This window comes from Aspergillus aculeatinus, assembly GCF_003184765.1.
Source record: "Aspergillus aculeatinus CBS 121060 unplaced genomic scaffold BO66scaffold_71, whole genome shotgun sequence".
Classification (NCBI taxonomy): Eukaryota; Fungi; Ascomycota; class Eurotiomycetes; order Eurotiales; family Aspergillaceae; genus Aspergillus; species Aspergillus aculeatinus.
In genome coordinates this window covers 109,914-123,543 of record NW_020291540.1, presented here as the reverse complement: position 1 = coordinate 123,543, position 13,630 = coordinate 109,914, and the positions used below count along the sequence as shown (strand labels likewise).

At 53.8% G+C, this 13,630-nt stretch overlaps 5 protein-coding genes across 5 annotated transcripts; 3 read left to right on the top strand and 2 right to left on the bottom strand.

Moving 5' to 3' along the window:
* Nucleotides 1–4: 4 nt before the first annotated feature.
* Nucleotides 5–2,503, bottom strand: erb1 (ribosome biogenesis protein ERB1). Its single transcript, XM_025648333.1, has one exon. It carries the CDS (start codon nt 2,454–2,456, stop codon nt 108–110), a length of 2,349 nt encoding a protein of 782 aa, XP_025498742.1. The 5' UTR covers nt 2,457–2,503; the 3' UTR covers nt 5–107.
* A 173-nt stretch (nt 2,504–2,676) lies between these two features.
* On the top strand, nt 2,677–4,261 carry BO66DRAFT_384635 (Zn(II)2Cys6 transcription factor rglT). The gene is made up of 2 exons (XM_025646099.1): nt 2,677–2,910; nt 2,964–4,261. Exons 1-2 carry the CDS (start codon nt 2,793–2,795, stop codon nt 4,067–4,069), a joined length of 1,224 nt encoding a protein of 407 aa, XP_025498741.1. The 5' UTR covers nt 2,677–2,792; the 3' UTR covers nt 4,070–4,261.
* Nucleotides 4,262–4,365: 104 nt separating this feature from the next.
* On the bottom strand, nt 4,366–6,311 carry BO66DRAFT_475461 (Paf1-complex subunit LEO1). The gene is made up of 3 exons (XM_025653240.1): nt 5,885–6,311; nt 5,646–5,826; nt 4,366–5,581 (listed from the first exon to the last, which is right to left on the bottom strand). Exons 1-3 carry the CDS (start codon nt 6,058–6,060, stop codon nt 4,583–4,585), a joined length of 1,356 nt encoding a protein of 451 aa, XP_025498740.1. The 5' UTR covers nt 6,061–6,311; the 3' UTR covers nt 4,366–4,582.
* A 759-nt stretch (nt 6,312–7,070) lies between these two features.
* BO66DRAFT_335083 (Mob1/phocein family protein) lies at nt 7,071–8,064 on the top strand (the record flags this gene model as incomplete). Its single annotated transcript, XM_025644232.1, has 3 exons — nt 7,071–7,308; nt 7,376–7,490; nt 7,557–8,064. The coding sequence occupies 3 exons, from the start codon at nt 7,071–7,073 to the stop codon at nt 8,062–8,064; spliced, it is 861 nt and encodes a 286-aa protein (XP_025498739.1).
* A 2,429-nt stretch (nt 8,065–10,493) lies between these two features.
* Nucleotides 10,494–11,633, top strand: BO66DRAFT_304301 (uncharacterized protein; the record flags this gene model as incomplete). Its single annotated transcript, XM_025643229.1, has 1 exon — nt 10,494–11,633. A coding segment is annotated over one exon (1,140 nt), but the record flags the coding sequence as incomplete, so codon positions are not given.
* Between the last annotated feature and the right edge of the window lie 1,997 nt (nt 11,634–13,630).

Sequence of the window (13,630 nt, the reverse complement as noted above, 5' to 3'; positions counted from 1 at the left end):
CACACCGAAAACGCCCTTCTCATGTAGATATGACGAGAAACTGCAAACAGGAGATGACGATGGATAATAACAACACAGAAAGTATGCGCTGAGCTGAATCGAATCTACTACATCCACAAACGACACGTGCCGTCGGCCCCGGCACTGACACACCACGCCTCGCGGGGGTGCCAGTCGATGTCCAGCACGCCCAGCTCGCCGGTGATCTTGTGGCCCTTGAGGACCTTGAGCGGGACGATGCTGGCGTTGCTGAGCATGTCGCCCGTGACGCTGCCGTGGAAGATCTGAAGGGAGCCGTCGTCGCTGGCGTCGGCGAACAGCGGGTAGCGGCCGCTGGGGTGGAACTTGACGGCGCGGATGGCCTTGCGGTGGTACCGCAGGGTCTTGTAGGGCCGCTGCGAGAGTTCGAGATCGTGCCACAGGAGCCGGCGGTCGTAGGAGCCCACGATGAGGTTGTCGCCGCCGGAGGCCGTGGACGAGGTCGGGTGGATGTCGAAGGAGGAGATCCAGCGGGCTCCCGGCTGGACGATCTTGACCAGCAGCTGGCGCGAGAGATCGTACCCGCGCACGGTGCGCTGGTTGGCGACGAAGAGGATCGGCTTCGACGGGTGGAAGTGCGCCGTCTGCGGCGGGCCGCCGCCCTTGATCCGCCGGCTGAACGGGTATTGGGTGAGGTGCTTGGAGACCGTGTGGATGGCAACGGCCACGGAGGCAGGGGTGGAGGCGCCGGGGCACACGGTGACGAAGTAGTCTCCGCGGCGGTGCCAGGAGATGGACTTGGCCACGTAGCGGAGAGGGATGACCGCGCACACGCCGGAGTCGGTGAGGGCCGACGAAGGGCGGATCCACTGCGGGGGTGTCTTCTTGCCTTCCTCGGCGGCGCTGGGAGCAGGCTTCGAGGCGGCGTATCCCCATCCAGCGTCGAGGAGTTCCAGACTGGCCTGCTCGAGCTCGGGGTCGAGAATGGAGGGCACCATGAGATAGAGGTCGTCGCCCGCCGCGGCGGCCAGAACCACGGCATCCTTGCCGGGTCTCCAGCGGACGACGTTGACGGCATCCTCGTCACTCAGCTGAACGCTCCACAGCTGACGACCGGTGAGCAATTCCCAGACACGAACGGTACCGTCATCGCCAGCAGTCGCCAACCAGACGCCAGTAGGGTCGACCGCAATGGAGCGCACACGGCCCTTGTGTCCTCGGAACACGGTAGCACACATCGACGGGAAGGGTTTGAGCTCCTCGGGGCTGGGGAGCTTGGGGAGAAGACTCTCGGGATCGATGTTGAGCTTGCTGCGCCGAACTCTGGGGGCCAAGTAAAGGTCCAAGCAACGCTCGAATTTCTCCTTGACAAACTCGCCATAACCAGGAACCTTGCGAAGAGAGCCAAAGTCGGTGGGGAGATACTCGCGCTCCCGGTCTTCGGGGTCCGCTTGCTCCCAGGTCTTTCGCTCCTTCTGATCGGGCAGATACTCCGGAGGGGGGTGGTAACTCTCTTCGTAGCCGGGCGGGGGAAGCTTGGGAGCGGGGACATGCATGATATGATCGGGCCGCTCCTCCTCGTCCGCCCACAGGTCATATTTGATGAGATCCTTGTCCTCCTCCTCTTGCTCTGATGGGGGCTTGTAAGGCAGGATACGACCTTCTCTGATGGCTTTGACGAGCTTCATGACACGCTTGGCCTCGTGCTTGGATGGCAGGAAGCGGCGCTTGGGTTCGGGAGCCGCGCTCAGGGGCATGACTTCCTTCTCCGTGGTGAACCATTCCATCAAGGGCTCGTAGGGGTTGTAGCCGTCCTCCGGAATCTCGTTCATCTGCACCTTGCGCAGCAATTCCAGCTCGTCCTGGCTCAACTCCAAAGGCTTGCCCGTCGAAGGATCGGTGAGTCCAGTGAAACCCTTGGGGATCTCGATGCTATCGAGCAGCGCATCCAGCGCCTCTCCGGTAGCGGGACGCATGATCTTCTTTCCATTGATGTCGTAACCGATGTGAGGGTACTGGTCGTAGAAGGACAACGGGATATTGCCGATAGTGTTGGAGTCCTCGTCGATGTCAGAGTAGTCAGAGTTGTCATCCGGGTTGATTTCGTCGTAGACGTAGCGGTCGTTTCCATTGGCATCCTTTTCGATCCGGAAATTCACCTCTGCCTCGTCACCTGAGCTTTCATCGTCCGCGGGGGCTGCAGTCAATTTGACGGAGTTCTTCTTGACGACATCTTCACCATCCGAGGGGATCTCATCGCTATCGAGCTCCTCCTCTTCATCATCGTCCTCATCACTACTGAACTCGTCGACCAATTCAACCTCAGAATCGTCCTCGTCACTAGAAAGATCATTGGCGCTGTCCGAAAGCGCGCCGTTCAAATCTCCAGCCAATTCGTCTCCGGAGAAGGCGCCAGCTTCCTCCTCCACATCTCGAGTAACAGCCTTGCGCTTCTTCGAGCCTGCTGAAGCAACCATGATGACGGTAGAACGCTTTTCAAAATGCGTTCGGTGCTTAAACAACGACAACCGTTCGGGAGACCGACTTGATTCCTCGCCTTGCAACTTTTTTTTTCTGCGCCGGGAAGATTTGCGCTCTCCCACCGCCCACGTGATACACCGCCCGCCCTTATCGTTCCGCCGCTCTGGCAAGTTTATCGATAATAACACAGCAATACAGCAATACAGCAAGCAATAATTACCTCGGTGGCTCATCACGGCCAGTCTTGGATGGTCGCCCACCGTGCAGCCTCTTTTGCGCTTGCTTGCTTGCTGTCAAGTGCTATAGTCTTTGAAACACGCCAATAATCTATCATGACGCAGTTTGAGCCTCAGGCTGAGTGGTTTCAGACCCCACTCGCCCTGTCGGACAGCACTTTCAATGATACTGTGGCGCGGCCGGTGAAGAGACATGCTGCGTGTGATGAGTGCAGTATGCCTGACGCACAAGATCCAGGCTCATCATCTGTAGGCTGACAAAATTAGGGAAGCGCAAGCTGAAATGCTCCGGTGAACAAACTGGATGCACCCGATGTCTGAAACAGGATCTACTCTGCCACTATTCGGAACAGAAGCAGATGGGACGACCGCCGAAGAAGCGCTTACGGGAGGAAGAAGATCCTTCGTCGCTTGGTCTCGATAACGGGCTATGGAGCGCAGATGCGGATCTCAGTCATCTTCTGTCGACTGATACTGTGGGAATGGGGATCCCTCCGAGGGACACTTTACAGTCAGGGATTGCAGCTTATACACCACAGACGACCCCTCCTGATCCCTTGGCAGACGACACCCAGAGCCCACCGAGTCGCATGGATCTTGCAACGCCTCTGAACTGTGTACCGACGACCACCACTCCATGGCCCGACTTCTCCAGTGTCTCTGCGGCGACAGCTAGTCTGACACCGCTCCCGCCGGACGTGTCATATCCATCCCCCGACCCCGCCGATTCGCCCGACCAACAATGTTCATGTCTATCACGTCTCTACCTATGCCTCAGCCACCTGTCCTCCCTCGCCCCCTTCCCGATCTCGCAGCACACCTTCTGCTCATTATACATCGCGGCGCGAACAGCCAGGGAGGTCATCCGCTGTCGAATATGCCCCTTGCGCTTCAGCACGGGGATGCAGAATGTCATGTGCACCGGGACTCTGCTCGCGGTCATTGCCGATTCATGGCTCCGCGTTTACAAGGCCAACCCCGTGGATCTGGGCAAACAGTCGACGTCTCCTGCATACGCCGCGACGGTCGAACAGTCGCTCAATCCGGCAGCCGGCTGGAAAGACTGGTTACGGCAGACTGTCCGAGGCGGGGTCGTCGGCGGGCCCTACGACCCGGCTGGCTCCCCGCAAGTCACGGAGACACCCAGTCTCCTCGCCCTGATTGAGGAGATGGAAGCACGCCAGCGATCATGGCACCAGTCGCATCCACTACCTGCGGAGGAGCGCCTTCTACCCGTCCAAAACTGTAGTACAGGGGAGAGCGAACTGCTATGCCTACGCGTCATCAAGAGCGCGAGGGAGGTCATCGCCAAATTCGGATTCGAGCCCTCCGATTACCCGCAAGGAACGACGCCTGTGACGAGCGGGATGTAGCTTGTGGTCATCCGCGACTACCATGTGTGCATGATATTGAAGCGTAAATCTGTTCTACCGATACCATTATGTCATTTATGCAGACGATAAGATATTCGAATATATAGGACTGTCTTATCTACCAATGCTGGTGCAATGGCCTGCTATCCTGGTCTATTACCTGACACCTGTACCTAGTACCTGGGAACTCCCTATCTCGACATGAGTACTAATATATGCATCTATCCCAAGACCTAGCTAGTGGCTACACCTTTAGCGAATATGCCTATACTTCTGCAGAACAGTACACGGTGCAAGCCAACTTTCTTTTATTGTCCGGTAATGCTAATTTAGGAAAGAAAAGCAAGAAAGATTCCAGGCGAATATGACCAGTCATGCGCCGATGAAGTATCCAGAGAGATATGATATAATAGTTACACAAGTCATTAGCATATGAAAGCAAATGTACGGGGTGGGCCGTAAGCAAGATGCAAGAAGACAGCAAGATCAGAACGGGGGGTAACTTGAAATCCGTTACTCCTCGTCGTCATCATCCACGATGTAACGATTCTTCTTCCGAGTTGGAGGGGTATTCGCACTGGCGTCGGGCGATGGGCGTTTGTGACGGGGTCTGGCAGGCGGGGCATCATCGTCGTCGCCTTCGGCGTCCATGTCTTCGTCCTCGAGAATATCCTCGTCGTCATCATCGTCCACGATCTCGGGCTCCTCGTCGCTGCCGACCAGGAATCCGTCGTCTTCGTCGTACTCGTCCTCGCGGGTGCGTCCGCGGCGGTCGTAGTCCTCCTCGTCATCCGTGTAGATCTCGCCGCGGCGGTTCGGCTTGCGCGCCTTCTTGGCGCGAGGTCTCGTCGTCATCAGACCATCGTCGTCCTCCAGGCCGCCCACGGTGAGACCGCCGCCTCCGGTACGGTGGCCGAACCCAACCCGCCGGCCACGGTCCAGCTCCCGGTCCGCGAGCTGCTGGCGCCGGCGCGCCGCCTTGAGCTTCTCGCGCTCGGCCATCTCGGCCTGGCGCTTGGCCAGCTCCGGATCTTCCTTGACTTCGATGACGGGCGCCGAGCCGTCCAGCGTCTTCTTGCCGCTGCGGGCGGCCGCAGCCAGCGACTCCTGGAGACGCTGCACCGCATCATCCGTCTCCATTGTCGTGGGGTACACGGTGAGGCCGTGGGTGAGGTGGGAGGTGAGCCGGAAGACGGAGGAAGCCTCTGCGGCGGCACCCAGGTAGACGTGCGAATCCAGCTTGACATCGTACTCGCCGGCTTTGTTGAGCGGCGCCAGCGGTTTCGTAGAAATGCGGTACTGCTCCTTCGGCGCCGAAGCAAGCTGGAGCGTCATGGACCCATCCTCCCAGCGGATGATGCGCGCATTCGATTGAAGGAGGGATTCGTCCTGGGGGTCGTGTCTCCAGCACAGAGAGGTAGCGGCGGTTGTGAAGGGAGGCGCAACATAGGTTTCCGGGTTGAACTCTTCGGTTTCCACCGAGAGGAAAGGGGGGACGGGCATTGTGTAAATCTATATAGTAAAACAGGCGAGTGAGTCTTCTGCGGATGTGACGTGGTAGAATCATCTTGCATACCTCGCCGTTGGAAGTCAAGGGTTCCGGCGCGCGACTCAGTGTCATATCCATGATGTTCACAGTTTCCTGGAACTGTTCTTCGCCCCCGTCTTCGTAGTCCATGCGCTCTCCAGCGCGGTCGTAACGGTCCACATCATCTCCCGAGTCGAGCTCCTCGTCGTCGAGTGTACGTTGGGGTTGTCTGGTGCTGTGTTAGCGTTTATGTCCTGGCCCGGTCAAGCGCGGGCGTTTTCGCATACTCATTGTCATCTCCGAAACCTCCATCTGAAGCATCTGAGCCGAACAGATCTGCGTCGTTGTAATTGTTCACATTGCCCGCATCTGAGCCGAGCTCGCTTCCCGACGGGCTTCCCGGTCGATCGGCTGCTGCACCTCGCCCGGGACGACGGACAACATCCTCATCTGAAGAGGACATATTGGTGTGATGTGTAGGAATCAAGTGTGTTGTACCAGGTTCCGGGGTCGGCTACCAGTTGCCGCGTGAGAAGAGCACTGGCAAGTCAGAGCTTGTGTACAGCGCAATCTTGCAATTGAGTGGCTGGAAAACTTTCAATACGGGTCTTTGAAGGGAAAGCTATTCCGTTAGCTATTCAAATTGGGAGCCTGAGCTGGTGTAAAAGAGGAGTCACTCGAGGGACGGAGAATAATACCGGACTCCGTCAATTGATCATTGATCGTTGTAACTTGTAACTTGTTCCAGCTCGGAGCACTCCCGTTGAATTGAAGCGGAACAACTGGATGATCCCGTCCGAGCCTAAATAGGCTTAGTGGAGGGCGGCAGCTCGACGGGCCAGACCGAATGAGGACCGAATGAGGGACTCAAACCAACTGAAACAATCGCCCCCCTCCCTCCCAATCACTAACTTCCTCACTCACTCACTCACTCACTCACTCCATTCATCTCTCTTGTCTCTCTCTCTCTCTCTTCTCTGTCTGGGTTTCTCCAGTCGTGATTTATTCTTCCTTCTGGATTGCCGTCGCTGCTCTTTCGTCTCTTCTTCCTCTTTCCATCCTTGCCTCTACTCGTCGCCTGCCACTCTAGACTTCCGTCATTTCTATCATTTCCCCCGTGTTCTCGAGCATACACCGCTTTCCATCATGGCGACCTTCTTCCAGAGTGTGTAAGTGGTCCCCCTCTTCCCCTAAGAATGTATCCCGCACGGTCACTCTCCCCTGAAATTCCCTTTGCCGCAGCATGGTCAGAGGCATTCGAAATGATTACGCCCCTGGCTTGCTTATCAAGAGGCCACGCCATGCGCTTCCTCTTTTGATTCCATATTCCTCGGGTTTTCTTTTTCTTCCTATTATTCCACTTGAATAGTTGAAGCAGTGGACACTAACCCACGATTTGATATGGTGTTTAGTCGCCAAGGCTTTGGCAGAGGAGGCAATAACAAAAACAACAACAACAACAACGCCCCGAAGATGAACAATGGAAGTCCTGCTCCGTCCCCGACGCCTCAGGGCCCTCCCGCCGGCCATGTGCCCAACTCCCCGTCTCTCACTTCGAGCTTCTCGGTCGACACCTCTTCCGCCTACGACCCCGATGCTCCCAAGTACTTTTTCCAAGAGAAATATGCGCCCTTGAATGTGAAGGGCAACTTCTTGACGTTGTGTGCCTGCCCCAAGAACGTGGAGTTGGGCGAATGGCTGGCTCATCAGAGTAAGCGGACCAGCTAGCGCTGTCTCTTTTTCTTGCAGGGTATGATGCTGATGGTATAATCAAATAGTTGTTGAACAATATCGCCTGCTCCACGGTATGCTCCAGGTCATTCAGGAGGTCAACAGCCTCACGGGACTCCCGATCTGCAATGAGAACACTTGCCCCACCATGTCCGCTGGTCGGTAAGTAGAACGCGATTCGTGACAATATCACCCAGGTCTTATCTGACTGTCATCTCGTTCTAATAGATTGACATATACATGGCTTGTCGATGGCCGTGCAGCTAAGATCTCGGCTCCCAAGTTCATCAACCGCGTGGAGAAATGGATCGTCAGCAAGATCCATGACCCCGTCATGTTCCCCACGGAGAAATTCGCGGGCATGCCGGAGACATTTGCGATCAACGAAGTTGGAAGCGCTAGTGCTACTGCTGGAGAGGAATGGATCGGCAAGTCCAGCGGCTTCCCGCAGACGTTTTACAAGGATTGCCAGGGCATTATGAAGCAGATGTTCCGCTGCTATGCTCATCTCTACCATGCGCACTGGTTGAACCCTTTCTGGCACATCAACAAGCACGACATCCTGAACATGTGCTTCGTCCACTTCGTCACCGTGGCTAAATACTACAAGCTGGTATCCGACAAGGAAATGGAGCCTATGCAGCCATTGATCGACCTGTTCATCAAGCAGCAAAGGATCCCGCCGGAGGCCCTTTCCGGGGGTCACTGGGGCCAACAACAGCAGGCCTCTAGCTGAGCTAGAGGAGGCCCCTCCCCCCTCACGTATTTTGACTAGCCTCGCAATTTGTTCGTCTTCTGACCTGGCGTTAGAATTCGCTACTTCCCACTGTAGCACGGCCATGGAATTGTCTTTGGCTGGCCGCTCCATATCCCGGTGTCTTGCGCATTGTTTTGCCAACCAGGACGCGTAGATGATACCACATACGCACACAACATACACAACACAGTTGGCGTTGAGCATTTAGCATGCGGTGTGAATGTTTATTATTCCCACTATTACCTTTGCATATTGTCTTTCCTGTCTTGTCGCATCGTCTGGCCACGCAGTTGTTATCATCTTAGCTTAGATCAACAGAAGTGCATCACGATTCGGATGGGTTTATCTGATGGAAATACCTTAGCGTGACGTGGGGAATTAGTTTCGAGCCACGGAGAATGAGAATCATCCAGGATACACATATCGTGAAGAGTTATGTAATCTGGACCGGCGCGTAAGATCGAGCTCTGATAGATGTGTGGAGTATCGAAGACAAATCAAAGCCCAGGGCCTCGACGAACCTGTCGGCGTGACGAAAATGTTAGCAAATATTGCACCGGGGCATTTTCGCGGGCATCTCTGAATGCCAGTGTGCTGCTGCATCGGAACGTCTATGTATGCCTATTCTAGGCGGCGATCCGTTAGAGCTGTTCAGTCGTAGTGAGCAAAAGCGCTGTCACTGTCGATGGCATGGTCAATAGTACAGCTGTACTGACCTTCATCGCTTGTTCCCGTCCTCAACTACCCTCTTCCTCATCACTCACCCTATGGGAGCAAATCCGGAAGCTCCGTGCTAAGCGAACAGTCTACCGACCACGCTACTTTTGCAAGATGGAGGTGAGGCGATGTCGGGCGTTGCGACGACAAGGACAAGCAAGACGTAAAACCTCACCTTCCGATACAATGAGCTCGCACCGGACAGACACACGACGAGATCTATGGGCCACGCAACCACATCCTCGCCAGTGAGAACTGGAACTTCCTGACTAGGACCGACCAACTTCTCCCTGGCCAGGTGAGTAGATGGAGGTTGAGGTTGGATAGAAGGCACATGAGAGAACCCGGAGACTTCTCTATCCCAGGTCCTTATCAGGTTGACAGGCATAGCCATATGTGACGGACACTGTCTTCCACCATAGTGAGAGGGGTCTCATTGGTAGTATATAGGAACACAGGGAGAGGGATGGCTATTATATGGGCAAAAACAGCTACATTTGTCTCATAGACTAATGTATCCCTTGGGGTGGCTTTAAAGAGAGAAAGGAAATGGAAACTAGTGGTGTAGGGGCACTTTCTGAGCTGTTTCTACTGTTGCTATGTAACAGCGGAGATCACAGCTGAGCCAACTGCAACACTACTAGCATTCACTACCCTCCTGTGCTCGAGTTCCCCAAATAACCATGATGTCGTCCCTGTGTTTCTTTCATCTTGCGGTTGGCCATGCGGCCTCCCTCTGCCGCATGGATCTTGTTCTGAAAACACGGTTGGAGAAATTGCAGCGTAGGATCGCTGAACCGGAGAACTACACTCGGGTCTATCGCCTTTCGATCACTCTATACAGAGATTAGATAGCAGGCTGAATGAATATCCTCACAAACTGACTATCGTAGATGACCCTTTACCTTGTAGTTGATGATTAGCTTGAAACTGAACTTTCATGTCCTTCTTGATATCTTTGTTGGTACTCGCATCTCTCGTAGAGATGTGAGTGAATCTTTCCAGGCATCTTAGAGAAGATCCACATCCTCTCACTTCTCCTGATGCAGTGTGAGAGAGTGAGAGATTCTCACTTCGTGACTACTCTTAACTTCTCTCTCTTCTTCCCCCTCCTTTACCTCTCCATCCTCAACACGCCTCCAAGCCTCATCCCCCTTGTCCTCGGCGCGGTCCACCAAGGCTCTTGTATTCAGTGTGCTTCACAAGCGTCCCTTGTCTCTCTTCTCTTCCCGTCAGCTCATCGAGGCCTTTGAAGCATCTCACAACAGTGAAACTCGTAAGTGTTGTTCTTGTCGGGCCACGCCATTGGCGTTTGTTTCCTGTGTTTCCATTCTATCATACAGGTCAGTGCTGACCAGCCGCGATAGCAGTCGATGGCTGATATTCCGGTGACCTCTCGACTGGGAGAGGACAGGTCGCCAATCTTCACTATGAAGCATTGGCAGATGGCTAGAAGGAAGTCATGGTCTGAAGAAGACACTCCCCCTGAGGACTCACCGAAAACGCCCCTGAGCCCCGATGGCGAAAGCTTCAAAGTGACCCTGGTGAACCTGTCAGAAGAAAGCTTCTCAAACGTCCCAGAGACAGAAGAACTCATTGAACGCCTTGATACTGAGTCTGAGGGGTCTGAAGAGTCTGTCGCGTCCGATCTGGAAGAGAGACCTGTTCCCGGCCTCGTGCTTCGCCCCGGTTGGAACATCCTTGACTACCACCTCTATCTCCTCAGCAACGAGCGTGACCGAGACGAGCACGTCCGTAAGAACAGTATGTACATTTTCGATGGGACCGAGTGTACCATACGTTCCTATGAAGAACTCTTCGATCACGAGGTGCTGGCTCCTTTCAATGTCGGCGATGATCCTCAGCTGGTATTCAACATTCTGCCCATCATTAACCGGGACGCCTCGGAATGCCATGCAGGCTATATCCTGGGGTACAGTCATGTGAACAAGATGTTGTATGCTCGTTATTTCGAGTGGATTCCCCACATCGAGGACCTCGACTTTGTGTGGCAGGATGGGTGCAACATGTACGAGGTGACAATCTATGAATTGCTTGGCCTTCTTCATGATTGCTTCGTTCAGAAATCTTTCTTCCCAGGCGAAGGCATCTTGAGCGCTGGTTACCAGCATGGTCACCACCGCCCATCTCGAAGGTTTGACGACCCCGGAATGGAACTCGTCATGACCATCCTCTTTTGCCAATGGATCCGGGATGCTGCCGACCCGCTGTTTGGTCCTGCTTACTTACGAATCGGTAACCTCAAGGAGCAAGCCGCCTACTACGAGCAGCAATGTCGCTTGATGCTGCAGCGCGCTTCGGCTAGAGCGTGGTTCTATATCCGCGACGGATGGGTTCCAGATGATCTGGCACGCAACTTGGAACTCAATGCGTGGACCAACGACCTGTACACCTATTGTGATTCCATGTACGCAGAGAATGGAATCGACTGGCCCGCCCCTAGCTTGAGGAAATCATCCGAGCTTCGAGAACAGTATGTCGAGACTCACAGAGCCGAGAACTCCGCCGATGTACGTTTCAACAAATTGTTTAACGCCGCAGCGGGTGACAACAACCCTAAACCCGAGAATGAGGCGCTTGAGGAGCTTACAGCCATGATCGGACGGGAGCAGGCGCACCACCTGCTGGACTGCGCCGCTAGCCAGTGCCTGGACAATCTCGTGTCGAACGAAGCCGAGGATGATAATTATCACAACGTCTCGATAGAGTGGCTTGCCCGTCGTCTCGCATATCTCACATTGGACTACCCTGAACTGGATAGCCCCACAAACCGCAGCCACTTTTGCGAGCTTTTGATGAGAATGGGAGTGTCCATGCAACAGCAGCCAGAGGAACATCTGGCCCAGTTGCCGGATTCTCCGCTCAACGGCGACTTCTGGAAATTGGTTGTCGATTCGTCCCACGCCGACGCCTCGAGCGCTCGTCATCTTCTACCCAGCCCAGTCATTGATTAGCGAGACTAGAGAACACCAAGGACCTGGAAATACCTCTGTATCCCGCTAGATGACTGGTGGCTATCGCTTTGCCTTTTTCAACAATATCTTCTAGGGCCCTGGATCCATCTGGTCTTCTGGTATTCCTTGATGACCCCTCACCATTTTTGTCAGAGTTTGATATGTTCCCTTGGCTCGGAGTTTCCGTCTTGTCTTATTCCTTTTTTTTTTTCGCTGTATTTTTTCGCTTCTTTTCCACGTCTTCTGATTGCTTCGGTTCTTTCAGTTTCTTTTGCGAAATCCCACTCGACATCAAGAAATGTTCTCTAATTGTTCCTTGATTGCAAAAGGTTAGCATGGGAGATGCAATAAGTTATTGTCCTTACATATTTGATACCCCGACCCCCCGTTACCAACCACTCATGATCCGCTTGAGCCCTAGGCAGGCCCTGGGCAAAAGAGCAGCATGTTCCGACAAAGTTTTACCCGCCGTTCTTGCCACGGACGCAAACCCCCGTCGGCCATCCCACCCGTTCAGATCGCCGGCGATCGGTTGATGTTCTATGACCCTTGGGGAAGGAAGCTGGTGCCTTGGCCTAGAGTCTTTGAATCGCCCAACAACTGGAACAGTCCGAGTCCTTTGGTTTCATGGCCCTGGGGAATTGAGCTTTGCTTTCAGTTTTAGGTAGAAGACGAGGCTGGTGCTGGGCCGAGCGAGTGAATGGAGAATGAATGGAAAGAGAGTGGAGAGAAAAATCTGGATGCACTAGACGAAAAGACAGAAAAAAAAAAGACAAGTTGCTTAGATGACTAGGAGATGAATGGAAAGTTCCCCAATCACTGATGAGATATAATTGATGTGATGATATGACTCTGATGATGTCCAATGCTCGTGTAATGCCTACTTTTTCTGGAGGGTAGATCTTGTTCCATCAGATGGTCTAGGGTAGACAATGTCATACATAGGTTCAGAGCAGGATTGTGCTGATTGTAGGATTGGTGATGATGGGGCATTTGTGCACGTAGCATTCTTGCAAGAGGCATTGGTTTCGGATTATGAAGTCGATGGTAGTAGGTAGAGGGGAGGAGATGTGGTTCCCGGTGCCCGGTGGTTAGTTGGACGGCCGAGGGCGGAGCGGAAGGGTGGTGATTACCTATTTAGGAAAGCAGCCTTTCTATGATGAATTCGAACCTGGGGTACCTATGTACATGTACATAGTAAGTACAGTATAACTTATTACTTCTGGTGAGTAAACTTATGAGAATCTGAGAACCTATGGAGAAGTACATGCACTAATGCCTCTCATACTCTCAGTTTGAGTGGACAAGCTGGGTATGAGCAATCCTCAGTCCGCATACAGGACGAGTCGATAGATTGTCTTTTTTCCCTCAAGGCCTGATTGAAATGATAGGCACGAACTGATTAGGGCAGCAGTCAGCAGATTAGGCCACCGCATAACGAGGACCTCGGAGTATAAGTTACAGACTGTACATGCAAGTAGGGGGGAGATTGCGATCCACACTAGCCACAGACTGGAACCGAATGTGGCTGAGACGTGGGGCTGATGAGTAAGTAGTCAGTCTCGGCGTCATCATTCCTGACCCAATCAGGCTCAGTATACTCCGTAGGTACGGAGTACAACGCTGCATTCCATTCCATTTCCATTCTCTCGGAGACTCGATCAGATCGGTACCCAGACGGAAACCCACCCTCGGTTACAACTGATCACTGATCACTGATCATCGATCACCGATCACTGGTACGAACAATACGAATTGAAGACACAAACAAACTCAATGTTGGAAATGATTTTCGGTCAGTACCGTGGTTGTGCTGGAATGACCATGAGGCCGATGATGCTGCCGCTGATGCT